The 25,339-nt window shown below is 42.2% G+C and overlaps 1 protein-coding gene across 2 annotated transcripts in view; it reads left to right on the forward strand.

The window, feature by feature from the left end:
* The first annotated feature begins 49 nt into the window (after positions 1-49).
* The window catches only part of TEAD4 (TEA domain transcription factor 4), a 36,997-nt gene continuing 11,707 nt past the window's right edge, over positions 50-25,339 (forward strand). For both annotated transcript variants that reach the window (XR_011151397.1, XM_069017694.1), the window contains exons 1-8: positions 50-132; positions 16,544-16,608; positions 17,267-17,329; positions 21,187-21,321; positions 22,105-22,148; positions 22,719-22,774; positions 23,535-23,665; positions 24,618-24,791. Coding sequence is in view for 1 of the 2 variants with exons in the window: in XM_069017694.1 (XP_068873795.1) it covers positions 126-132; positions 16,544-16,608; positions 17,267-17,329; positions 21,187-21,321; positions 22,105-22,148; positions 22,719-22,774; positions 23,535-23,665; positions 24,618-24,791 (675 nt within the window). In the remaining variant the exon portion in view is untranslated. The remainder of the gene's footprint in view (positions 133-16,543; positions 16,609-17,266; positions 17,330-21,186; positions 21,322-22,104; positions 22,149-22,718; positions 22,775-23,534; positions 23,666-24,617; positions 24,792-25,339) is intronic.

Below are 25,339 nucleotides of genomic sequence, written 5' to 3' on the forward strand. Positions count from 1 at the left end.
ACAAACCCATCGACAATGACGCCGAGGGCGTGTGGAGTCCGGACATTGAGCAGAGCTTCCAGGAAGCGCTAGCCATCTACCCACCATGCGGCCGCCGCAAGATTATCTTGTCCGACGAAGGCAAGATGTATGGTAAGGAGAGACCAAGGGCACAACACAGTGCTCCAGGCAGCCTGTCCTGTGCACCCAGTGATGCTCTGAGTGAATTCCCTTCTCTCAGGTGTTCCCAGGCTGATGCTGTTGGTTGCCTCGAGTTGTATTTAGGAAAATCGGTGTGAAGATCTTGACATTTGCAAAGGAGACAGAGTTATAGGTATCTTTTTCAGGGGACTATCAATAAGGTAGATCTCAGAGTTGAGCATGCTACTGAACTAATCTTTATATATAATCTAATGTCTTAATGGTGTGACAAAGCCTATCTTTTATGGTATCTCTTGCTGCTGTCTTTACAGTTCTTGTTGGAGGTAGGAACAGGTGATGGACTCTTATGTCTGGTGCTACAGGACAGAAGTTCAGCTCCTGAACCCCTGAATGGCTCTGCTGGTGTGCAAATGCCTACAGTTCGTTTACTAGCTACACTTTTCAGATCTTTAAAAGGGCAGAAAGTTCTGTGTACTCCTTTTCATTGTAGTTTGCTTTCTCATAGCTCTGGTACAAGTATCTTTCACTTGTGGGCTCTTCTCATCTAGCTAACCAGATACCCAGCCCTGAATATAAAGAGGCTCTGGCTTGCAGCTGCAGCAGAAGTCAACTTTATATGTGATAGACATACTTTTGAATTGGATTTTTGACCTTTTCCACAGTTAAAATTTCTCTTTTGATTTTGTTCATAAAAAGCTGGCCTGGCCTGGATTGTCTAGCTGAGTATTTCAAGAAGCCACCTGGTACTTCTGTGACTAAAAAGCAAAGCAAAGGCTGAATGCCCAGGATTTGGTTTTGAGTCCCAATGTGGACAGTTTCTCAGAACACTATTCAAGGATCTTACAGAAGGCAGCCCTCTTTCTACCCAGTCAGGGCTTGCTTTTTTTTTTTTTACCCCTGTACATTGGAATCTGCCTGTCTTCACCGGCCCCATCATGGGATGCTCCATGCATGCCCTGGAGCTTCCTAATGAGCACTTCACAAGTCATTCTGCAGGTTTCTGTTCACCCATCAGGCCATTGTTCCCTGCGCAAGGGAACAGATTGCTCTGACTGTGGGAGTGTGGGTGGGGTCTTGTTTACACGGCCTTATCTACAGTGGATGGTTTTACTGGGTACATACATCATTGTGTCTGGGAAGAGCCATATAGGTTGGGTAAGGCTGATCACCCTGAGGCTAATGTAGGGCCAGTATTCTTAGGCAGACAGCAATTCCTGCTCTGTGCTGGCACAGACGTTTTTGTGGTTGTGCTATGGAACCAACCGGGGAACTGATCCAGCTTAAAACTAACATGGTCAGAACGGGTAAAAAAAGTGAACTTTAATTGGGATACTGCCCACCTGCTTGTGCTGGTGTTTAGAGAAAGGATGGTGAGATTGGGAATGAGCAGCCATGACTGAGGTTAGAGTAAGACTGCTTCTTTAGGGACCAATGCTTGCTTAACATGTTACTCAGACTAAAATATTACTTGAGAATCCACCCCATAGTTATTAAGCATGAACTAGTGACATGCTCCTTGTTGCTCTCTATCTGCACTGCTTTTCATGATGGGTGACTTTTAAAATGACTGGTGAAAAATTACAGTTGTGTTTTAAGATTGTATTATTTTACTGAACATTTTGCACGGTCCTTGAAGTATTTCAGTTTTGGAGTGAATGTGTCAGAGCGGAGAGTGAAAGACAAGAAAATAAATGAGAGCAAAAGTGAAGTACAAAGGGCTACAGAAACCAATGAGACTTAGCTGAGCCTGACTTAGCATAGATTGGTGTTAAGTGGAACACATCTAGTTGACTGGACTGGTGAACTGCAGAAGGTAAATAACCCAGTGTCAGGGTGAAAAGTTTAGGGTAAGCTCAGGGAGAAGAAATAAAGAGCTTTTCTGCAAGCCCTCCCCCACTACTCCAAATGGGACAGTGTCCCTGCTTGCCTTCAGTGCACCTGTTCTGAGTGTGGATGGTTGGTTCAGTGTGCTCCTGACAGAACCCAGGCACTGATTTATGCCCTCCTTTGCTTACTCGTCTCCAGGATCCCGGCCAAGGAAGTGGGGCCCTGTCTGGGATCTATAGAAAGATATGACCGGGCAGGGAGAATAAATATAGTCCCTGATTTCATCTTCAGTACTCACAAGCCAGCTTGTGGAACAGGGCAAGCTTGATGTGGAGCTGGCCCTGCCTCTGTTGGGATGGTTATTTATCCACCCTCTGACCGACTGGCACAGAGCTCTCTGAACCAAGGGGTGAGGTGTTACAGAGAGCTGTGTATGCCCCTTTCCCCTGACAAAACTGGGACCATTTCACTGTTTCTCACTGAGCAGTGGCTCGTGTGGTACTACTATGTTGGGCAAGATGTTCCAGGTCTCAGAATCTCTCCTACATGCAATTTACATGCTTCTCACCTTTTGTGAGGCAAGCTGTTGTCAGTTTAAAGTTGGCAGCTTTTAGCTGAAGTGCATCGAGGCAAAATAAAGAATTTGTGCTGTTCCGCTTAAATGCGTTTAAAATTGTACAGAAAGGTGTGATTCAGCCTCTACCTGCTCATGTCTCTATGCCTCTTCAAAGTTGGCTTGTTTACAGCTCTTTAGGCAACACTCTGCTGATTGCTGACTGAACATGATTCCACCTTCACACCAAAGTCAGCCAAGCTCTTCTCTGTACACTGGTAATCTGCGTCTCAATTCCTTTGCTGCCTTTCCTTCCATTGTCTCTTTTCATACACGTTCCATTTTTGCGTGGAGGCAGCATCCTGACTGAGTAAGCTCATGCCACAGCACGCTCTGGGTGCAAGCCCTCACTGGCCTTTCCAGCAGGCTTTGCTGACCACCTGCTTAAGGCACAAGCAGCTGTCTTGTCTGATATGGAATGCTGTCCTTTCTCCTAATCATTGTGTTGACATTAGAAGCATTGAGTCTGGGGCACTTAACTGCTCTGGTGCCCTCTGGTACCACTAAGGTCTTGCAGAATAATTTTATGAGTGTTGCCTGCTAGAACCACTGTGGGGGTACAGTATTACAAATCTGTCACTTATGTTTTCCAACAATGTTTTTCCGTGGGAGCAATAATATCTAGCATTTGCACTAAATACACGATCACAGAATTAGGTGTTTGGTATCTCCTGGCATCTTCAGTACTGATCTAGAGAAAGGAGAGGGGAAAAGCTTAGTGCCTTTGTGAGATTTGCATGGAGATGCTAAACAGACCAGGTCTCCCAACAGTACTGAGAGCAGAGAAATGAAAAATAGTAACTTGCAAAATGATACTTATTTTGACATTACAAGAGAGACAGTAAGAGCTTGGAAGAAACGAATTACTGCCTTAGCTGTCCAGTGTTTCCTTCCACTGCAGGAACACCTGGCTTGGAGCACCTTTTTGCAAGAGGGGCTAGAATTGGTGGCTGTTTGTTAGATGGCTGTTCTGAAGGAGTCACTAGTTTAGCAGCTGCTTTTCAAACAGCTCAGCCATTTCTGTGCTGAGCAGGGAGGGGCAGACAGCTGGGGGCAGTCATCCATTCCCTGTGCTGGTGCCATCTGTTTGTGAATTGCTGATAGGAAATACCTAATGATGTCCAAAGCTTAGAGGCTGAGCGATAGAAAAGGGATAGCCAACCATGTTACTAGTTAAAACCTGGAGCAGGCTAGTGGACCACAAAGACTTGGGTTTGCAACATGACTGAAGATGGGATGAAAGGTCAGTCTGATGCCAAAGCTACCAGGTCACAGGTGGTCCCTCCCACCCCTATTCTGAAATGACTAGGTAAATTTGCAGGACAATGCCTTTATCTCAAAGGGATACGTTATCATTTCATGTTCTCCCGGGCCTCAAAGTCTCACTAAAAGTAGAACTGGAAAGCACATAAATCCGAAGAAGCATAAAACATACGCTGTCTGTCACAGTTCATAAACGCTTCTCCTTGAGGGGAGGGGGGAGCATCGTTGCTATTTAAAATATGTAAACCTTCAAGGTGTCAGTCTTTAAGTGCTTTCCTCTGTATTGTAGTTTAGCATCTTACCTGATGATGTTTCAATCAAAGGTATTGGAACATGCTGAGAATGTGCTCAGTTGACACTGAACTGAATGTTCCAGGTAATTGCAAAATTTGTACTTCAGCTGTGATATCCCTCAGAGAGATACTTCTGAAGTTCCTATCCCTTCCATTAGTGTGACCTAGTGAACTGTAGAACAGCCCTTTATCCCATGGTTTTGGAAAAAAAAAAGGAATCTCCTATTTTAAACACTAGAAGACAGACAAAACTTGGATTCGTGGACAATGGGTCAGGATGCAGACTTTGCCCTCCCCTCTGGTGGTAGGTGTAATGTTTTTGGAGCTGCTCAATAACAAAGTTTGTTTCACTCAGTCATCTTTCAGCTTTGCTTTTGTGTGGCTCTGGTTCTTTGTTGTCGAGTAGACAAAGCCAGATTTCTGGAGACATTCGCAGTGAGTTAAATTTCTGCTGGAGTTTGTCATGCTTTTCCTTCCATCTCCTTTGTGAGCCAAGTTTATGGTTTTTTGTGTTAAGCTGTATGTCAGTTTAACTGGTGTTCTCTCCATGCAAGCATAAAGAGAAGTATTTTTCCATGAATTCCAAGCATTTCTTGAATATTGAGAAATTTGCTGCTTTTGAAATACCAGCCCACCAGAAATCTTCTTGCAGTTAACAGTACTGGCTGTGGCATCTTTCCTTAACATGCTTAGTACTGAACATAAATATAGTAGCAATTTTATTGTGTACTACATGTTATCCAAACTATTGTGACTCCTTTTATGGGGGCTTCATTCTGTTGTTTCAATAAAGGGCACGTACTTTTTCCTGTCCCTTTTGATTTTTAGCAGTTTTGTAGCCCCATATTTATCTGTCAGGCTTAAAAAAACTGAGCTGTGTAGTATGACATTTTTCTCACTGTGTATGTCTGCAGCCACAGTTTTTGTCATGAGTTAGTGATTTCTTCATTGCCAACATTGCATTATGCTTATGGCTCTTCCTCTGATTTTTTCACTTTAATTTCAAACTTTTAGTAATTCTCCAAGATAGAGTCAATTTGTAGTGGTCTGTTGTCAGAAAGGCTCTTGGTTGGATTTTTTTTTCATTGTAGGTAACACATCGAGCTTAATTGATTTCTAATGTGGTAGGCCAGCTTTTATGTTTTGTAGGTATATCCACTCACCTGCCTTTTAACTGAGAGACTGTATATTTAATTTGTCAGCCTTTTCTCTTGCTGTATGTTACTGTTTTGATTCTGCTCTTCTTCTGGATAACTTTACACATTTCCAGTGGTTTTCTGAAAAGTTTAGTTTAAAAACCTTAGTGTTCTTTTACATTTTAAAGCCCACTTCATTCTTTCACAATTGGGTTCAATACTATCAGGTGCTAATTTGCTCTTACAAATACCAAATGTTTATTAATATTTAAAAATTCAGATTGAATTCAAAATCTGGGAATGAAAACCAGATATGAAAAATAAAAATTAATAATGCCCGCTGACTTGGGTTTCTTCTTTCTTTAAAACAAGTGCATGTAAAGCTATCTTCTGGACAGGTTTCTACAAACACATTACCAGAAAGATCTCAAAAACATGTAGTGAGTTCTGAGAAGAGCAAGCATACCAGACTTAACATTGAGCCCTGGGAGTTGAAGGGACTGATTTAGGAGGAAAGATTAAAGTAGCTAAATATACATAGCTTGGCTAAGTGATGACTGAAAGGTGGAGGGTGGGGGGACACATAATAACAGTCTAAAAATATTTGAAGGGTGTTAACATTTAGGAGGGAGAGGGATTTTATGTGGAACATGTGAGCATGACTAGGATTAATGGGGGAGAAAGGAAGAATATAGGATGGATATCAGCAAAGACTTCAAGACAACATGATGCTCAGTGCTGAGGGATCTCTCTCCTCTGAAGAGCTAGAATGGAAATGCTGTTGTTGGGGACTTTTAAACTTGTATCAGACAAAACTATAAGGATTGTATTTGTGAAATGAGTCCCAAAGAATGGTGTGTGTGTGTGTGTGCATGTGCGCATGTGTATCTGTGTTTTACATGAATGAGAGGAGGATTCCAGATGGGAAGTGCTATGGTTTTACACAGGAAACAAGAGAATAGTGGGCATTAGGTGGCTTTACACTGTAAATGTCTGCATGATTTTGTAAATTGTTAGTATTGTGATTCATACTACCTGTGGCTTTGTGACATCAGTATGTTTATTAGACTGATTGACGCAGGAACCCTTCCTTAGGTCTGAAACAAAAAGCCCAGACTTCTAGGTAAATTCCAGGAGTGCTTTCTCAGAGTTTGTCTTCTGTCAATTAGCCAAACATTGAGTAGAGAAGGATGACAGCATTTCTCAAGAAAGGGTGTGCATATACATAGAGGGAGCTGATAACGTCAATATGCAGATCTTGTGGCCAATATGCAGATTGTGGGGAGACCTGGCACAGGCAAAAAGGAACTCCCTTACTTCTACAGTGCAAGTAAGAAAAACCTATCACATGAACTTTCTTTTAAAGTCTCTTTCAAAAGCATTCCTTATTCCTTAAGCAAAACCAGTGTAAGAAACCATAACCTTTCCATTTTCTAGTGCCCAAAGTGAAGGGAAGCTGCTTGGTCAGAAAAAGCCAGCATGACAGCTAAAAGAACAAGCAGTATTCTCATTCATGTAGGATCCAGATAATGAGCGCAGGGGAACTAGGGCTGTCTATTGGTTTAAACAGTTGCTCATTAGCTAATCCATAACAAACCCTGTATTGTCTGTGTGTGGTGAAGATCTGGGCAGCAAAACTGGGAAGGCTGTGTGCAGTTTGTGCCCAGACAGATGGTCTTGTAAATCTGTTGGTCACTGGCAGAGCTGACTGAAACCTCTGGGGCCTGGGTACACCTGCTGCTGAAGGGTGCATAGCCAGCAGCTGTTGCTCATTGCTGTCACCTTGAACTTGTGACCCATGTTCTGGGTACTCCTTCACATTCTCAGAGTCCCACTCCATGCACATAAACAGCCAGAGGCTTCCTCTGTCTCTGGCTTCTTGATCAGGAAATGACACTGTTTTCATGGAAAATGCCTTTAGAATCACACTCCTTTCCTCTTGGGTTTGATTTGTACAATAGTTGCCAATGCCTTTCCAGGAGATTCCGTCGGAGTCTGTGGGCAGGAGGGCAAGGAGTGTAACCAATGCTTGGTGAGGTAACCCAATAGCAATGCCCAAGTTGTTGACTGCAAGTGCTGCAGACACAGGCCCGTTTCTACACATGGCAGTGTTACAGGGCAACACCCGAGCACGTGTGGCATTCAGCTCAGTGTTTCTTTCAGCCCTGATGGGGATTATGAGCATTCCTGCATATAAACACGGCATCATCGTCTTTGGTAGTAGAATCACAGAAAATGGTGCTGGGAGAGACCTTCAAAAATCATCTCATCTGCTCCTGGGCTCAGAGGCAAAGCCAGCTCTGCTTAAGCTGTTCATGTCTCATCTGATCCTTTATGGCTAAAGTTGAGGAAAAGTGATTTGACAAATCTAGGTTTAAAAGCTTTCATCTTGAAGGTAGCTGAAGCACCTAGATATGTGCAAATTTCGTTCTGGATCCATGTGTATTTTTAAGTATCTCTGCAGCTTAAATAGTTTTGTCATCCTCATGTTCCTGCACTCCTGCCTGAATCATGGTTGCCCAGTTATCTATCAGACTGCAAACTCAGTCAGGGAACAGGTACTTAAAGAATCTGGAACAGAATTGTGCCAGTGTTAGAGAAGAAAGAGAACAGGGTGGGAAGGAACAGGGAATATCACAAGCCACTGTAAGGAATTTTCATGATCTTGGCAGAATTCAGCTATTACCCAGACCAGTCCTTGTGTGGATATGCAATTATTTAATCTGTGTTTCTGCTAGGTTTTTCTGTCCACATTCTCTTTTCACCTGTTACAGAGTATGACATCTTTAACAACTATTCTAGATAAAGTTGGGATGGTATGGAACTGTTCTGTGTTGAGACCAAGACTATATTTCCTTCAGAAATGGTGAGATGACCTTACAGTTCACAGCAGAAGAAAAGCGGGAGCTGCCACTCGCATTTCCTTGCTCCCCTGCTCTGCTTCCAGTTTTGTGCTCCTGTTCTTTAGGCTAACTTCAGTTTCTAGCAGACTCCTTTTGTATCCATGTTAGATTGCTAAACTGCTTGTAAATCATATTGGCAAAATGAGCTGGACAGATTTCTGCCAGATTAGAGTTGAACTGACCCATGGAACAGTCTGGTGAGAGGGATGGAGGGGGAAAGGCAACCACTTTTTTCAGGGGTGTCCAGGCATTTGTTTAAGCTGAATCTACAACTTAATGGCTTCAAGTCATCAAAAATCACTCTAAATTATGATGGCACAGACTGAAAATGGGTGGTAGCAGCCATTCCACTTTAAAAAATCAGAATTTATTAATATAATACAAGAACAGTCTCTGGGTTCTTCTACTCTCCTTGAGGCTGCTGTGTAATTCTCAGTCGTTTGGCTGGGACTGGGTGGTGGTGTGGTCTTAGGTGCTAAGTGAAGCAGTCATGACTCCTCACAGGACTGAGCCAGACCAGACCAGATGCCCTGAGAAACTGTATGGTCTGTGCTGGTCAGGCAGCAAGTGGCTGCACAGATCTCACAGACAACTTTTAGCTCTAATTTCTGTTACAGCTGAAGCTTTGAGTGCTTGGTCAGCCTGTCACCTGGGCACATGCACAAGATTAGCACTTGGGGCAGAAATCTGCCAGAAACTCTGTACTGCTGGTGCTGGCAGGGGCAGCTGACCACAAAACCAGGAGAAGGGCTAAAGCTTTTGCTATCCCTTAAGACAACATCACTGAGAATTGCTTTCAGATGCCCTACAGTTATTGGAAGATACCGAAATGAGCAGACATTTATTGAATCAAGGAAGAATTTAGCAGATGTCCAGATCTGTAATCTAGAACTTGGACTGATGGGAACTGGAAAATGCTGTTAAACATTGGTTTCAGTGCTACCCTCAGTAGTCAAGTTTCTCTAAACCCGGGCCTTGGTGAGTAAAGTGTCTTTGTGCCTCTATAAGGTCTTTCTCAGGTGTCCCAAGAGACTGAAAGCTGTTAGTTTGACATGTCTTTCCATGTAGGATTGTTTTTGGCTCTTTCAGGTGTTATCTGATACATTCCCTGGCATATGAAGGACTCATGTTACTATATGCAGCTGCTTTGGTGTGATTGTGGGATTTCCCAGCCAAACTGAATCTAAACATTTTCTGTAGGATTCTTATCAGTCTTACCTCTGGGAAGTACCAGAACAAGTCCCAGCTTTGCTCCTTTTGCAGCCCTTAACGTGTATATGGGAGAGTACTTATTGGATGGATTAACTTACATTTCTGTGGCCTGAGGTGATAATGTGGGAAAACAAAGCTGATGAGGACACTGAATTTATGCACTGAAAAGCACTATTAAAGACTGAGGTGTGGTGAAGGGCTGCATAGCCTGGAGCTTTGCATTAGGCTGATGGGGAGGGACTTCTGCCTGCATACATTGTTGTACCTTAGTAAATGCTCATCTTTACAAGGAATAACTCCACATGCCCTTGGGGCAGTAATTAGAAGGCAGTTTAACGCTGTTTAGCCTTTAGACAAATGATGCAAGCACAGGAAGTGCCCTGCCCATTTTCTTACCAGCCTGTTCGTGTGAGGGTTAGGTGGAGTACAGTTCCAGGCTACAGTTTCTCTGGTGGCAAAACTGGTTTAAGAAGTTCTGCACCGATTCTTTCTCTGTTCTCTTTGCTGTGCCAATGCCGTGGTTAATGTGACCACAGAATGAACTAGTTCACCAATCCAATTAAAAATAGGCTGATGGGGGGGAAACAAAACAAAACCAAACCAACAACAAAATCCAAATGGGGACGTTTTATTTTTTAATTATTGGTAATTAGAGTGGTGCATGTCAGTCTTTCCTCCCCGTCCCCCCTCCGCTTTTCCCATCGATGTAGTCAGTACAGCTGCACACAGCGGTTGATGGAATGTTGCAGGAGGAGGAATGACCAGCTAAGGAGAGGGAAACCTTTTCAGATTGTTCTGTTGATGAAAAATGTTTTGCTCTAACTACACCCATGGTGACTGACTTTTCATTTATCTCCAGTACTTGTTTGGAATCAATAAGAAGCTTCCCCAAATTTGCAGGGTCTGCAATTGTTATCCCACGGCCAAACACTTTATATGAAGCATCTTAAACTGACCACCAAGAAACAGCATTTTCTAAATGGTGGTAGCACTTCTTGTGTTTCTGGCTGTGAATTCAGGCTGTACAGTGGCAAAGGAGAGGAGTAAACACTAACCTTTCCAGCCAAAGACCTTTCACACAAGAGAGGGTTTCAGTGTTTACACCAGTTAGTAAATGAGACAACTGAGTTTTATGACCTCAGACAGATGAATCACCCGACTGCCATGTGAGGGGCTTGACTGGTGCATTCTGCCCAGCAAATAAAGCTTTGACTTTGTCATTTCAGAAGAGGAAGGAGCTCAGAACTTGCACAGTCAAATGATAAAAACAGGTATTTTGGGGAAGAGCTGGCTGTGATGGTGCTAATCACTTAAATATTGAGTTTTCAGGCTTCTGACTGTTTTGGTATTTTTTGGAAATACTGGCTCATCCTTCTTTGATTCTTTATTTCAAAATCCCCTTTCTGTAGGGCTTGCATGAGCTTAGAGAATCTTTGTGTGGAAGGTTAATCCTGAGAAAATTCAAGCATGGAATAAGTGATCAGAGTGAGGACATTTTCTTCTCCCAGCTGAATATAATGTTCATTGGTGTGTGTAACTGTGCCATGGGAACTCAAACCTGACTGTTGGGCACTAAAGTTCTGCACTGTTGGGGTCAAAGATGTAAAAGATAGGATAGGTCAGTGCCATAAAATGCAGTATGGTTTTCCATGGTCCCTTTCATGGGAAATGATCTTAGTATGATGATCATAGTGGTGTACTAAGTTCCATTATTGACTCTTGAGTAGAGGAACCAAACAGAATCTTCTCACCAAGGCTTTGGTGAGAAAATGTGGTTTGTGATGAAAGTCTTAATAAAGGTAGCGTTAAAACGAGATTATATTAGTAAAAGTTGGGTGTCTGTACATCTTAAGGAAAAGATGGGATTAACCATCAGAAAGACAAAAATGTGGTTTCTGACACATGTAGCCCTACTTCTGGAACAGCTGATGTCCAGGAAGACCTCTAGCATAGTTGGGAGGAGGAAGCAGTGGAATGAGAGGTGGGCAGTAAGGTTGTGCGGGGAGCTATGGATGGGGCAGACCCCAGTGGCAGTTAGTCCCATATGGACATGCAACAACTGCTTTTAGGCAGCTGCTTTTGTCTAAAAGTGTCTTTCTGGTAAGACTTGGTTGGTGGTTAGTTTTGCTTTGTATGCACAGAGAAACACTGACATTTGGTGGACAAACGAGGTGTCCTTACCTTCCCTCTTCTGTCTAGATTTATTTGTCTGATGCACACAGTTCATTATGTTGATTGTAACCAGTTAATTAAAGCAGTAAGCAGTTAATTAAATAAGTTTGAGGAGACTGTCATGTCCCAGGAAATTGCATTAAGTGACACAGAGAGATTGAAATGAGAGTTGAGATGGCTTTCTTGACCTCCCTTTGATAAACCTTTCACTGGATACAGCTGGATAATTGCTTCTCTTACAGAACTACTTAGAGGTAGTTGCAAATATTTTTTGGGCACAGAAAGATACAGAATCTGCCAAGAAACATACTTCTGTGCTGTTTCCCACTGAAAGGATTTTGCAGACATCACTGAATTCTTTGAACTCACTTTGTTTGGCAACAGGTGTGTGAGGAAGTATAAGTCTTAAAGAGATACTGCTTACAAGAGGCAGAAAAATTAATATACTTCTACTAAGAGAAAGCATGAAGCTTTGAGGTAGGGCTGGAAAATGCTTCCTATGGTGATGGGAATTCCCTTGATTATCCCCCTTCATTACAGGAAGAGACTTCTCTGCTGTTATATTCAAAGGTGCACAGGTGTAGAATGGAGAATCCAAAAGCCTCCTTATTCACTTCTCTTAGGCAATTCCTTCTTGGATAACTCCTGAATGCAAAATTTTGCAATTTAGTGTAAGGCGGAATGGGAGGCAAATTGCTGCCCTTGGATATTTATCTGTTAAGAGTTAGAGGTAAAGAACATAAGAGAATATCTCTTGGCTACTTTTTTTTGTGCCATGCTTTCAAGGGAAAGGCTCCAGGGAGGATAAAGGTGCTGTGCCACAGTTGGAATGTTGGCTGGAGCTTCGTGAAACCCAATGCGCGGTTTCGACAGAGGAGTCACAACTGTTGGCAGGTTCTGGTGACCATGGCAGACCTCAGCAGGAGTTATTCTAAGAACACAACATATGATCAGGTTACTGAGGGACACTTTACATGGCTCTAAAAAATGAACCATCTGACGGTTTATGACAGCTCTGCCTGTTCCAGCCAAGTGGGGAGTGCTGGTCTTTGCTGACCCTGCAGCCAGGGTTGTGAAACAAAGAAAGTGCCTTCCGGAGCCTGTGAGCCTACAGACTTGCAGCCACATAGTACCTGCTTGCATCTAACTACTGATAAGAAAACAAAAGATATTTAGGACTTGCTTCTCTTGCAGTTTTGATTCATGGTAATTTAATAGTGCCTTGCTGCAGTTCACTGGGCTTGGCAATTTACATAGTTCTATATTTAGTAATCCCTGTGATTAATGTCTTTGTAGAGTCATCTGTTTGTTTGGTGGTGGGTTTTTTTGTTTGAATTTTCTTTTATTTTTTCTTTTTTGTGCCACCAGTACCTTTATTAGCTTAATATAACCTGCCACTTTTCTGTTTTAACCTCACTGTGAGGACACACTTCTGGAATAGGGAAAAACCGTATGAGATCTATTAGCAAGTGGGAAGTGAATTCTAAAACTAGAAATTCTGATGATCCACAATTAAATGCTCTATGGAGTTTCTTTCTAGAGAATTTCTGTACTGGCATCTAATATCTGCAATTTGTGCAACAATTTCTCCTCCCACTAGTCTTTTTTTTGGTGAAGTACGTGGCCTGAGTGGCCTGAGGGAACTTCGCAGTTTTTGCTGCTGCTGTTGTCAAAGACAAACAGTCAAATGCACACTTATGGAAATACCTCCCAGTTTCCCAGGCTTGACTACAGTTTATTGTCTCTCCTCCCTGCTTCCTACTCTGTTTCCCTCCTTTTGTTCTCTCTAACACTCAGTCCCTCTTAATTCCTTTGATGAGGTGCTGGGTGACGCAGGAGATTGGCATCACTGTGTAAAGGTCTCTTTCTGCCAGTTCCTGCTTTTTTTTTTTAAATTTTGTTTTGTTTCCCCTCTGGTGCTCCTTGTTTCTAGCTGCTTCTCTTCTCTGCATGGGTTTTCAATGGGCTGCAGTCCTTTCAAGGTTGTCTCTGCTCTGGCGTGGGTGATGCAGTTGCATCAAAATGTTCTTGTGTCATGGAGCAACTTTTTCCAAGATTACTTTTCCAGCCACATCCCCAGGAATGTCCCCTACCACATGTCTCCTTTTCTTCAAATTCATCTTTTTACATATCTTGTATTTCTCCTGTGCATTCTCAGGTCTCCTTTTGTGGCTCCTTATGTGTCTCCTGTCCCTACTGGCTTTTGCCCTTTCCAAAACATGTTTGAGCAAAGGTAGCTTGTGCTCCTCTGACTGGTTGGGGATTTGATGGATTGATTGTTATTTTCATCCAGTTTGGTTGTGGCTGGAATTGGCTGTGACGGGCACAGAGCTGTTCATGGCATCCTCTCATACAGATTACCCCTGCAGCCCCTTGCTACTGAAGCAGAATAGTGTTCTGTCAGACTGTTCAGTCTCCATAATTTCTTTGCTTAATTGGAAATGCTACAAATAGGAATTTACTCCATAAAATTTATTGTATATGGTTGAGAATCCACTGAAATTAGTTATGCAAGGATGACCCATAACTGAGCCAATGTCTGGAGAGTTCCCACGTGTTCAGATTTTCAGTATAGCCTGATACATACTCTTTAAAAGTTTGCCTGCAATTCTCCTCATCCACTTCTTCTCAAGGCTAGTTTTTCCTCTCTTTTCCATTAACTCTCTCTTCTTCCCTCTCAAAGGGTCCCCTTGTTGCACAAAAATTTTCTCCTTTCTTTATAGATAATAGGGTTTGAGTGCCTTGATTTGTTCAGCACATTTCCCACTTCTAGCGTGTCTCAAACAGTCCTGAAATTCCTTATATGTCGGCATCTGTTTGAGAAGAATCACTTCAGTTGCTTCTTACCTTTCAGCTTGGATCCATGTCTAAACAGATGGAAGCTTTGAGAAGCCATAAATATTATTGTTGGCACTAGAGGAAGGTGGTGTGGATATGTGTCGCTAGTAATTGGTCTCGGCTTTGTAAAAATGGTTTACATGGGTTGGAAGAGCAGCCAGGTGCAAGGTGGCAGAACAGCATCTGCTCCCACCAAACTCCCCTGGGCATGACACTGTGCTAAAGCAGAAACTGTGGGAACTTGAAGAGGTCAGTGCTTACAGGGCAGGGCATTGTGTTTCTGGCACAGACACAGTTCCTAATTTGTATTTACAGGAGCTGGAGCTGATTTCTCAGCTACAGACCCGTTTCTTCTCCCAAGGGAATAAGGGGAGCTGCTATAATGACACCATTAGGAAAAGATTAAGATCTGTACATGTAAAACGCTTTCCCATCCCTGTGTGTGCATTGGTTGTGTTTCACGAACATGGCCTAACTGCAGTCATGGACATTTGCATTCTTCTATTTCAGAAACAGATGGAATTAAGGGCTTTGCCAGTCATTCCCTAAAGGGTTGAGTGGTCAATTCCAGCATAGTATTTCCTTGCTTACATTTCATTTCAGGGTTGAGTGAAATAAAGAGTTTAAAACAAAAACAAGTTATAGGTTTTTCATGGAATATTAAACTACTGGAATAGTTAATACTGATAGTTTAATACTGATTTCACTGCTTGTCTTTTGATGTCTGTGATGTCCTAATGTACAAGTTCTCTGCCCACAAACTTTCCACAGACAATACTGGGGTTTTATAATTTTGCTATAAATAAACTTCACAAGAGCTGTGGCTTTGTTTCCTAGTTATTCCTTCTTCCTTCTGCAAACACTTGCAGGCATATCAAGATGTCTCGCAGCCATATCAAGATGTCTCGCAGCCTTGCAGCTCCCATTCCCACTATCTTGCTACTACTGTGGTCAGCACAAATGTGTTATTTTGCAGAGCCTCCTCTTTTTCTGTCATGTTTTCTGCCTTGAACCAGCCTAGGGTTCAGATGTATAACTGCTGCCTTTCTGTTTCTGCTCTTCATTCCTCCATCTTCAGAAAGAGAATAAAATCTGTGTGATTGTTCAGATTGGTACATGGGAGCCAGTGTAATAAACCTGGAGAGTCTGCCTGCAGGAGCCTGAAAGCACTTGTAATTCACTCTATCATATCAAACGGATGAATTCTGTGTTGCTGTTTCCATGTTTATTTGCTTGGACTTAGTTACACAAAATGACAGGCTCCTTTTGCTTGGAAGGGATCTCTTCAGACTGCCTAGTCTGGCCCTGCTGCTCAAGCAGTGTCCAGTAGGTTGTGACTATCCTCCAAGGACGGAGACTACAACCTCTCTGGGCAGCCTGTGCCAGTGTTTACCCACCCTTATAGTAAAAAACAATTGGGTTTTTATTGTTTAAAATTTTTTAGTATTTTTTTTTTTATTAGACAGAATTTTGTATGTGTTAATTTGTGTCAGTTGTTTCTTGTTCTATCACTGGGCACTATTGAGAGGAGGGTGGCTCTCTTTTTCCCTTCATTGCCTCCCATCAGGTATTTATTTTATTACTGATTAAAAACTGCCCCGGAGTCCTCTCCAGGCTGAACAGACCCAGCTCTCTCAGCCTCTCCTCATAGGTAAGATGCTCCAGTTTCTTAATAATTTTTGCTGACTTCTTGCTGGACTTGCTCCAGTATGTCCACACCTTTCTCATGCTGAGGAGACCAGAACTGGACTCAGTACTCCAAATGTTACCTCAACAGTGCTGAGTGGAGCTGAAGGATCACTTGACCTGTTGACAACTGGGATTTGCCATAAGGGTGCATTGCTGGCTCATTGTCAGCTCATTGTCAGCTGGGACCCCCCCCATCCATCTGTTCAGCCAATTTTTGTCAACCCCCTTGTCCAATTATCTGGCCCATACGATGTCAGTGTGCCTATGGGGATGTTACAGGAGGCTGCTTCTGACACTCAAATGTCTGCCATGTGCACTAATAAGTTCCTTTGTAAGAAAGGAGTGTGACAGAGTCATCCTGCTGCTGCTCTCTACAGATACACAATGGAATTACCTATCTTTTTTGCTGAGGTCTTTGCTTTCTAAGCTTGTATTTGCATTATTTCTCTGTTCCAGGCCGAAATGAGTTGATTGCCCGCTATATTAAGCTGAGAACAGGGAAAACACGCACAAGGAAACAGGTAAGTGTACTGTTTTCCCTGTAAGCATTAGCTTCTTTGGGCCACTAGAGATTATGAGGGCTAACGAGAACAAATTTCTTGCTGTTCACTTGTTGGTAGTTTCTGACTTTTCTCCAAAGTCTTTGCTGACTTTTTTTTTCTGTTGTTGTGCTGAGCTGGTTAATAAGAATGGGAGGAAGAGTCAGCTCAGTAGGTTTCTGATGCTCATGTCTCCCAATCACACCATGACCCACAAATTTTTCTACTGTTAAATAGTGTGATTTTATTTGCTTGGTCTACTACTAATGAACGTTTCAGGGAACATCAGTGGTTCTCTGCATGAAGGTTCCTTGTTCAGCCCAGGCAGACAAGACAGCAATGATGATTTTGAAAATGCCTGGTGCACAAGATGAAAAAGGAATCTTTGTAATTCGGGAATGATTATGCAGGCTATGCTGGACAAAGCACTGAGCAGCCTAGACCTGCCTTAGATGGCCTGTCTTTGCTGGCCCTCCACCCCATTTCATGGCACTGGAGTTATGTTCAGAAAAGGAGCTCGTTGTTATCTCCAGTCCCTCCTACCCCCAACCCTAAATAACTGCCTAAAGTGTGTTTACTTCTACAAGAAGCTACCAAGTATTCCTCTGGAATGAAGATGGAATTTTGTCTTTCAATGCAGGTATCTAGTCACATCCAGGTCCTGGCAAGGCGGAAAGCCAGAGAGATCCAAGCCAAGCTCAAGGTATGATGGATATCCCTTAACATATCACACAACCCGGCCTCCCCCCCCCCAGTCAGCTCTTCCCTCTATGAACAGCCTTAAAAAAGCCTGAGATTTGTCACTGAACTGTAGTAAGCTGGAGAGGAAAAGGTTCTTCCCAGGAAATGTTGTGCAAACATTCATTATTGTTGAAGCTCTGTGACGTCTGGAGCAATTCTATTTAAAGAATAAAGAAACAATAACTTTTTAAATTTCATGTGTCTTATTTCTACCTCTGGTTTATGCTGTTGTCATTCAAATCTGAAAGACCCTTAGACTTAGGAGCGTGCAAAGAGTGTTTGCCTGAGGAGGAGGGGTTTATGGTTACAAATGCTGACCAGTAAGCAGTCCATGGAGTTGTGGTGGCCTTGGGAAAAGGTAGCCTTACAGTTCCTAGACCACCAGCTCCACCTCTACTAGAGGTGGTGATGTGGAGTTGTCCACTGAGAGGAAGCAATAAAGCCAGCTGGCATCTTCTCAGGTAAAATTGTGCCAACTGAATAGACCTTGTTCCTTGATTAATTCAGACCTGATTTGAAGAGGCCTGAGCTAATGAGAAAGTGGTTGAATACTTGCTTGAGAAAAGCTGTGTTTTCCTTTCCATAGGAAAAGCTCCAAGATCACCCTAATGAACCTCTTGACATTTATTTCCACTCAGATTTGATGCAGGGAAATGGTTTATGTGCTTAGGCTGAATTGCCAGAAACATTGAGAAGGTCAAGTTTGTATGTGACAATTGCACAAGAGGGTGTCCCCTGTTAAAATGTGAGCTATCCAGAAAGGGCTTGCTGAGCAGATGTGAGGTCTGGGCCTTGTTATGTTTCACTGAGACAGCCAGAGAAGGAAGGTGAGTGCTGACCTTTCTGTTTGGTATGGCCATAAGTAATCTGGAAGGAAGAGAGTTTGCTTCTCCAATCTTCCATGCTTCAGGTGACAATAACCTTGACAGCCCAGTCCATCCCTGACTGCTGAGGGGATGGCTATTAGTATGTGCTTCCTCTTGGCTGTCTGGGCAGCTCCTCACTGGGCACCAGGGCAAATGGACTGTCCTGGGCACTCCCAGCACAGTCCCAGCTGTTGGCACTTGGTGTTGCCCAGTGCTGATGTGCATGCAGCTCTATTGCAAGCAGTGATTGCCTCTAAGCTATGACTGCATCCCCACATCCCAGCCCCATTTTAGAAAGCTGTGCTGTGTCTTTTATTAGCCTGTTGTGTTTCCAGCTGCTCTGATAAAGAGAAGGAGGCACAAATTACAACTATCTAATTCAGTGCACCCAGGTAGGGCTGCCTAAGCTTGAAACCTGTGGTGCTGTTAAGTGGTCAATTCAGGTGCAGGCCTGCTGGAGAGGCAAGTCAGAGCGAGCAGGAAACAACAACTGCCCGGGGTGTTAAAAGCTTCACTGCTGCTTACATCTGTAACCTTGATTCTGTTCCTCGTGTGTCACAGCTCTGGGGTTGGGCATGATTGAAAAGCCAGTCAGCCGAGCCTGTTTCCACTTAGCTCACAGGAGCTGGCCGGTTTTGTTCTCAGGGAACGAAGGTGTCTTGGGGAGCTCCATGGAGCCATTGGCTGCTGTCCTTTTACACCACCCAGGCCATGCTGTGAGCTCTGCCCAGCTGCCTGCAGAGAACCCTTCCCCAGGACCAGGCTGTTCCTTTCCGCCTGCAGTGGCAAGTCGGGAGCACTGATTCAACTCATTTACTTGTTTGCTTTTGCTGGCCATTTCCATAGAGCAAGGAAATGAAACCACAGAAACTGCTGCCCTTCTTCCAAGGTCCTGCTGGCAGCTGTGTGTTCTCCTGTCACTGTTCATTTTCCATAGCAAGTACATGTTTTCATATTTATATCCTAGAGATCAGAGCAGCTACATGATGACTTTTCAGAGCAGTCACTGCAATGCTTCCGTCTCCACACAAACTGTGTTTTTTCAAAAGCTTTAAACTTCTTTAAGTGTGCACTGTGTCTACAACAGATAGAGGTGGGAAATAGGGTAAAGCCTGAAGAAAACTGTTCCCAAAAGTCAGTAGTTTTTCCATGCCCTGGGTGGCTAATAGATGTCATGTGCACTAAGGAAAAAAGTGGGAAATGGTAGTATTATCATCACCATCATAATCACCATCATCATTATTATGTGTTTTAAGAATAATAAAAGAAAATGTAAACATTGCAAATGTTTGGTGAAAGTTTTTATTGCTCCTTTTTTTCTTTATATTTTTCTTCTTTTTTATTTGTACTGGAAAACATTTGAAATGAGTACAGAACTGTTGGCTGAAACAGAAAGCAGATGTATTTTCTAAAAACATGCTCTTTCCAGCAGTCTGTCAAGCATTTAAACAAAACAGAAACACAGCAGAGGTTAATAGGTAAAATACTTTCCTTCCTTAATTATTTTACGTTGTCTTTTAACTTTTAATACCTCCACAAGTAAATGCATCTTCCCCATAAACTCATGTATGAACTCAGGTAGACAAATACAATTTTTCCAGTGAGAAAATAAGGGAAGGAAAAAAATCCTTTTCTGCAATGGCACATGGGAAATAGTCCTTATGTATATTAAGAAAACAACAGAAAATAATAATTTCCCTTAAAGAAAGTAGGTAATCCTTCAGTTATTCTCTAAGGCATCATTTAAACTGGATTCTGAAAAAGTTTTCCATAGCTTTGGAGAATATTATCAACTTTCTCAGCATTTAAGATGTTTCCCTTCCATTCACTTGAATGGTACTAACAGGAGACACAGCTCTAAAAAAAAATGTACAAGTTTTGCCCATTTCTACTGATCATTCCACTTGAACATTAGCATTTATTTTTGAGATTTTTTTTGTATGCCTCCTCCACTTTTTTTTTTTTTTTTTTTTTGGTTAGACACATTAGGATATTTGGGCTTTGAACTTTAGAAAACCTTAGATAAATTGGAGGGGTTGGAAAGAATGGAAGCCCAAGTGAGAACTTACTGCAGTTCAATGAATACAAGTGGGAAGTGAGAATTCCTGAAGAAGGTACCTCTTTCAGCAGTTTCTGCGAGCTATGAATTAATCTGTGTGTTTTCTGTGGTAATTATAATGACACAGATAAATGTGGAATGTTTGAAGGATGAAGATTGATTGTAGGGGATGTAGGAGGAAAGGCAGAATGTGGGGAAGTGTTTCTGTTTGTCTATTTATTCCTTGAAAGAAGAAGTGAAGAATGCAGTTTGTTTTATGCGTACCTCAGACCCACTAATTATGGCACTGTCGTTGCCTGTGAAAATGTGTGTGAATCTACAGTCCTGTTAAAATACAGAAAGGGATGTCCCTGCATATGTGCCCTGGAGATTATTAAGGTTTCATGTTTCTCTGGAGATGGGAATAAAATGATCAACTCTACCTGAGACTAATGCAGTCCTAAGTCGAGGTAGTCTTTTTTGCAGTGATGCTGACAATCTCTTTTTTGTGACCTTTTCCTCAGAGGGTTGTTTTTTCATAATGGAGAGTCTTTCCCATTGAATATTCTTACCAATTATTAAAACACAAGAATCAACTAGGGGTGTACTTTTCACAACAAAGCTTTTCAGCTGTGTGGTTGAAAGCCCTCAGACAGAAAGGATAAATGTTTAGCAGTCTTTAAACCAGCATTTCAGAAAGGATGATTAATCACATCTGAAGCTATAGTAATGAATGACAGCCTTACAGCTTCAAAGAACTTACCACAGTTACTGGTGAATTTGCTGCCCAGGTTTTCAGAGATGCTTGTTCCTTACAGAGAAGCTGATGAGAATCCTGGTTGTACAGCATTAGAGCTGGCAACTTGTTAATCATTATAATAATCCTGTGTTTTCTGTTTCTGCTCTTACTCATAGGATCAGGCAGCTAAAGATAAAGCCATGCAGAGTATGGCTACAATGTCATCTGCCCAGATTATCTCTGCAACTGCCTTCCACAGTAAAATGGCCTTGCCTGGTCTCCCACGACCAGCCTACCCTGCTGTTTCTGGGGTGAGTGGATCAGTGTCTTGGTGGAGTTTTGAGACACTTGAGTATTTGAAAAGATGTTGGGACCTGCTCAGGAAAATCCTGAGAACTGAGACAGAATGGGCCAAAAGGCATTGACTCTGTAGAATAACTCTGTCATATGGCTTCAACAGTTTTGTCCTATTCTTTGCTCACACTGATGTAAAACAATAGTTTCACTATGTATATTTTTTTAATGATACAAGAGAGAAAACAATCAGAATCACTTTCTTAGTCCAGCATTTTGTTGGAATAAATCTGTTTGGGCTATCCTGACCCTTTCTCATAATTCCCAAGCTCATTCTCAGCACTTAGATCAGATGGCCCTTACATGAAATCCTTCACAAATAAGATCTGTCAGCATCCCCATACCTGTGAGCTTGGCCTAGTGAGCATTTGCTGAGCATTGATTTCTGCCATAATAACTCCCATGGAACTTTCCTGGGGAAAATGGTCCTTCCAAGAGAGTGAGCATCATAAAAGCTTTGGAGATGGAGCCACAAGGTGCATGCATTATATTTAACATCAAAGATCACTTTTGGGTCAGTTTCTTGCATGTGAGTAGTAGTAGTGTATAGAATGAAAAAAAAAAAAGACCAGTCAGCATCTCCACAAGAATGAAACCAGGAATGTAGAAAGAAGAGATAACTCATTCACATCTTTGAAGGTCTGTGAGCTTGCAATTTGTCTCCTCAGAAAAGAGCAAGCCTTGCTTTTCATCTCTATCTTAAGAGTGGTGACTTTTGTCTATGTGTTGTTTTCTTTCAGTTTTGGCAAGGACCATTGCCAGGCCAAGCTGGATCTTCCCAGGAGTAAGTATTCCTTCATGCGAGCATCCAAAGCAGGTGATTCTGCTGCTTTCTCTGCTGCCCAAGGAACACCATTAGCTATTGCAAGACCTATGAAATGCTAAGATCTTCATTTTTCTTACAGTAGTGTTAAAATAGAGCTGAGCTCTCCTGAAAGCTGTGTTCGCTTGTGGGTGTTGAATGTCTCTGAATTTGGGCCTAGACGTCTGAGAGGCATCCAGCCCAGACCTATATCCACTTGCAGAGATATAAAACTACTTGTAGTTGAAAGGAAAGGATAAGTAAATGGGCACCAGTGTATTAAGAGGCTGATAGGGATCTCAGAAAAACAAATCTGAAGGGAGGATCTGCTGAACACCTGCAGGGAAATTTTAATCTGTCCAGCCCTGGCCCCTTGCTGCTTTCTGAGTCTTTCCCCATGACCCTCTTTTGCCCATACAGAAAGATAATTTCCAAAAGACACTTTGTCCCCAAGGAGAAATACTTGATCTAATCTGTGCAAACAGTTGGTGAAGAATATTTTTTTGTCTGGTTGGTTTTTTATTAACCACCTTTCTTTGTGTCATTCTGTAGCGTGAAACCATTTTCTCAACAACCTTATGCTGTACAGCCTCCGCTTCCATTACCAGGTAGGTAAGGAAATGTACCTCCTTCCTTTGAAATTGTATTTCAACTTCAAAATCGGCCAACACTAAAAATCTTGAAAGTAAATTGAAAAAAAATTACCTATTGAAACATTTCAATGAGCCAAAAATTAATTTTTTTATGATTTCCTCTTAGTATCTGTTTCCATCCTTTTACTGAGAGAGCTGAAGCTTTTTAATTTTGTTTTAGTTTACAAAACTTTTCTTCCTGTTTATATTGGTTGTGTTGGGTTTGTTTTTTCTCCTGGCTCAGCAAAAAACCAAAGTTTACATATCTTTACTGGTCTTCCACCATGCTTCATGTTCTAGAACACTGTTCTCTGTTATAACATGATTGCCTTCCTAATTTCTGAGTAATTTGAATAACAAATGTCTTTTCCTTCTCAGCTTCCCCATTTTATGAAGGTAATGGTGACACCTCATTCTGATACTGAACAGTTTATTTCACTGCTCCTTTAGGGCTCCATCTGAGTCCTTTTAAAATTGCTGAACATGTTTTCTCTGGTGTCAAAGCCGGGTTGTTTGTCTTTTACGTCATGACCTACCCTGACAGTGCTGTCTGAGCAGGGGGTGACTGACAAACCATTTAGAGCACAGGTAGACTGAGGACCTTGTGAATGATATTTTTGCTTGATGAATGAAGCCATAAGAAAATGTAATGAGTCAGCTTTGACAGCAGGTGCTCTGCTGAAAAGCTATTGCCATTTTTTCCTTAATTATTGTTATATAAATCCTGTGTGCTTAGGGTTTGAGTCTCCTACTGGCCTCTCACCTTCCCCATCAGCACCAGCTTGGCAAGGACGAAGGGTTGCTAGCTCCAAACTTTGGATGTTAGAGTTCTCTGCATTCTTGGAACAACAACAAGACCAAGACACAGTAAGAAACACACCTTGCTTCCACCCCTCATTAATTTTGCATCTTCAGACAGCTCCTGTTCATCATGGATATGTTATACTGCTCTCTGAGTATGAAATACTTGCTTCATTACCCTTCAGAGAACAGAAAGGCTTCTTTGGGAAACACCAGATATCTTCCTCTTAGAGGATAAATAGTGGTAGATCCATTTCTGTGCAAGGTGCTTCTGGCCTCCCTGTCCAGGATCATGGACATTCATACACCAGAGCCCAAGGCACTGAGGTCATAAACCCATGCCAGGCTATTCTGGTTGTCCTCTCCAGCCTTGTTAGAGTCCAATATAGAACCCAAAATCAGATGTTGCTAAGATCACATAAAGCCATGTGTTTCTCTGGTGTGATGAGAACTTGAAATTGGGGGCAACTGGGATGAATTTGCATCACTGTGTTTCCATGGTGCCACCTATAAAGTGGAAGTAGTAAGATTAGCCTGTCTCACTAAACCTTGTGATTCTGCATCTTGAGATGTGCTCAGGTGATGGGCTGAGATAGGAAAGTTCAGAAAAGATTGTGTTATTTGGCTGGTTCCTTGCTGTGGGATTTCAGGCTCTTCATAGGACAAGAGCATTGATGTTTGACTGAGTGATTTGTTGCAGGTAACACTCTGTGTCTTAGGTTATTTCAGACTATATAGCAGCAGCATGAGGCAATGGCTTAGGAGTGAATATAGGAAGAAAAAACCCAACAGTAATGTTTCAGAGAAGGAAGAAGCATGGATGTATTGATAAGAAGGAAAGAACAGCATGAGCTGGTATTAGCAGATATTTCTGTTGATTTCTTCTGCTCTTTTAGAAAATGCTATCAAATCTTCATCGACTTCCTGTAGTCTTCTGTGAAGGACAATGAATGTTCAGGATGTACTGAATGGTATTGAACAATTTCCTAATTCCATGTTTTTCTTCTTCTTCTTGCAGTATAACAAACACCTGTTTGTGCACATTGGGCAGTCAAGCCCCAGCTACAATGACCCCTACCTCGAGGCAGTGGATATCCGGCAGATCTATGACAAGTTCCCTGAGAAAAAAGGGGGCCTGAAGGAGCTCTTTGAAAGGGGGCCAGCTAATGCCTTCTTCCTTGTCAAATTCTGGGTAAGAGAAGGGCCTTTTAGAGGGGACCCTTTTGCTATGAAGTTTCTCACTTTAAAAGCTGTGACCTCGCTGGCTGTTAGAAAACTGCTGCCTCCCAACAAATTTTTCCCTGTGTAGGCAACTTAATACAGCCATGACTGTCACTGGAGCTCTTCCCTTGACCCCACAAGGCATGATTTCTGTCTGTAGCAAGATGTATCTTTCACATTGTCCATCTGTAGAGTTGTTCTTGATTACTGTCTGAAGATTTGCTATTGGTGACTTGGGCCTTCTAGAATTTTCATTTATGTATAAGTAAAGAACACAGGGGAAATTATTCTCTGCATACTCTTATGCATTCACTTCTCTCAGTGTTGTGTAACTCCTCAGTCAGAAGCAATACTTTTCCATCTCTTCTCCTCTCTCTGGAGTTACATTTTGTGTTATCCAAGTACTAATAATTTATAGATGCATATTTACTTCTGGCAGAGCAAAAGATAAGAGAAACATATAATGAAATTGGATTATGATGATATATATTACTGAGATGACTTCTGGTAAATTGGCAG

Source organism: Aphelocoma coerulescens, chromosome 1, assembly GCF_041296385.1.
Source record: "Aphelocoma coerulescens isolate FSJ_1873_10779 chromosome 1, UR_Acoe_1.0, whole genome shotgun sequence".
NCBI classification, from domain to species: domain Eukaryota; kingdom Metazoa; phylum Chordata; class Aves; order Passeriformes; family Corvidae; genus Aphelocoma; species Aphelocoma coerulescens.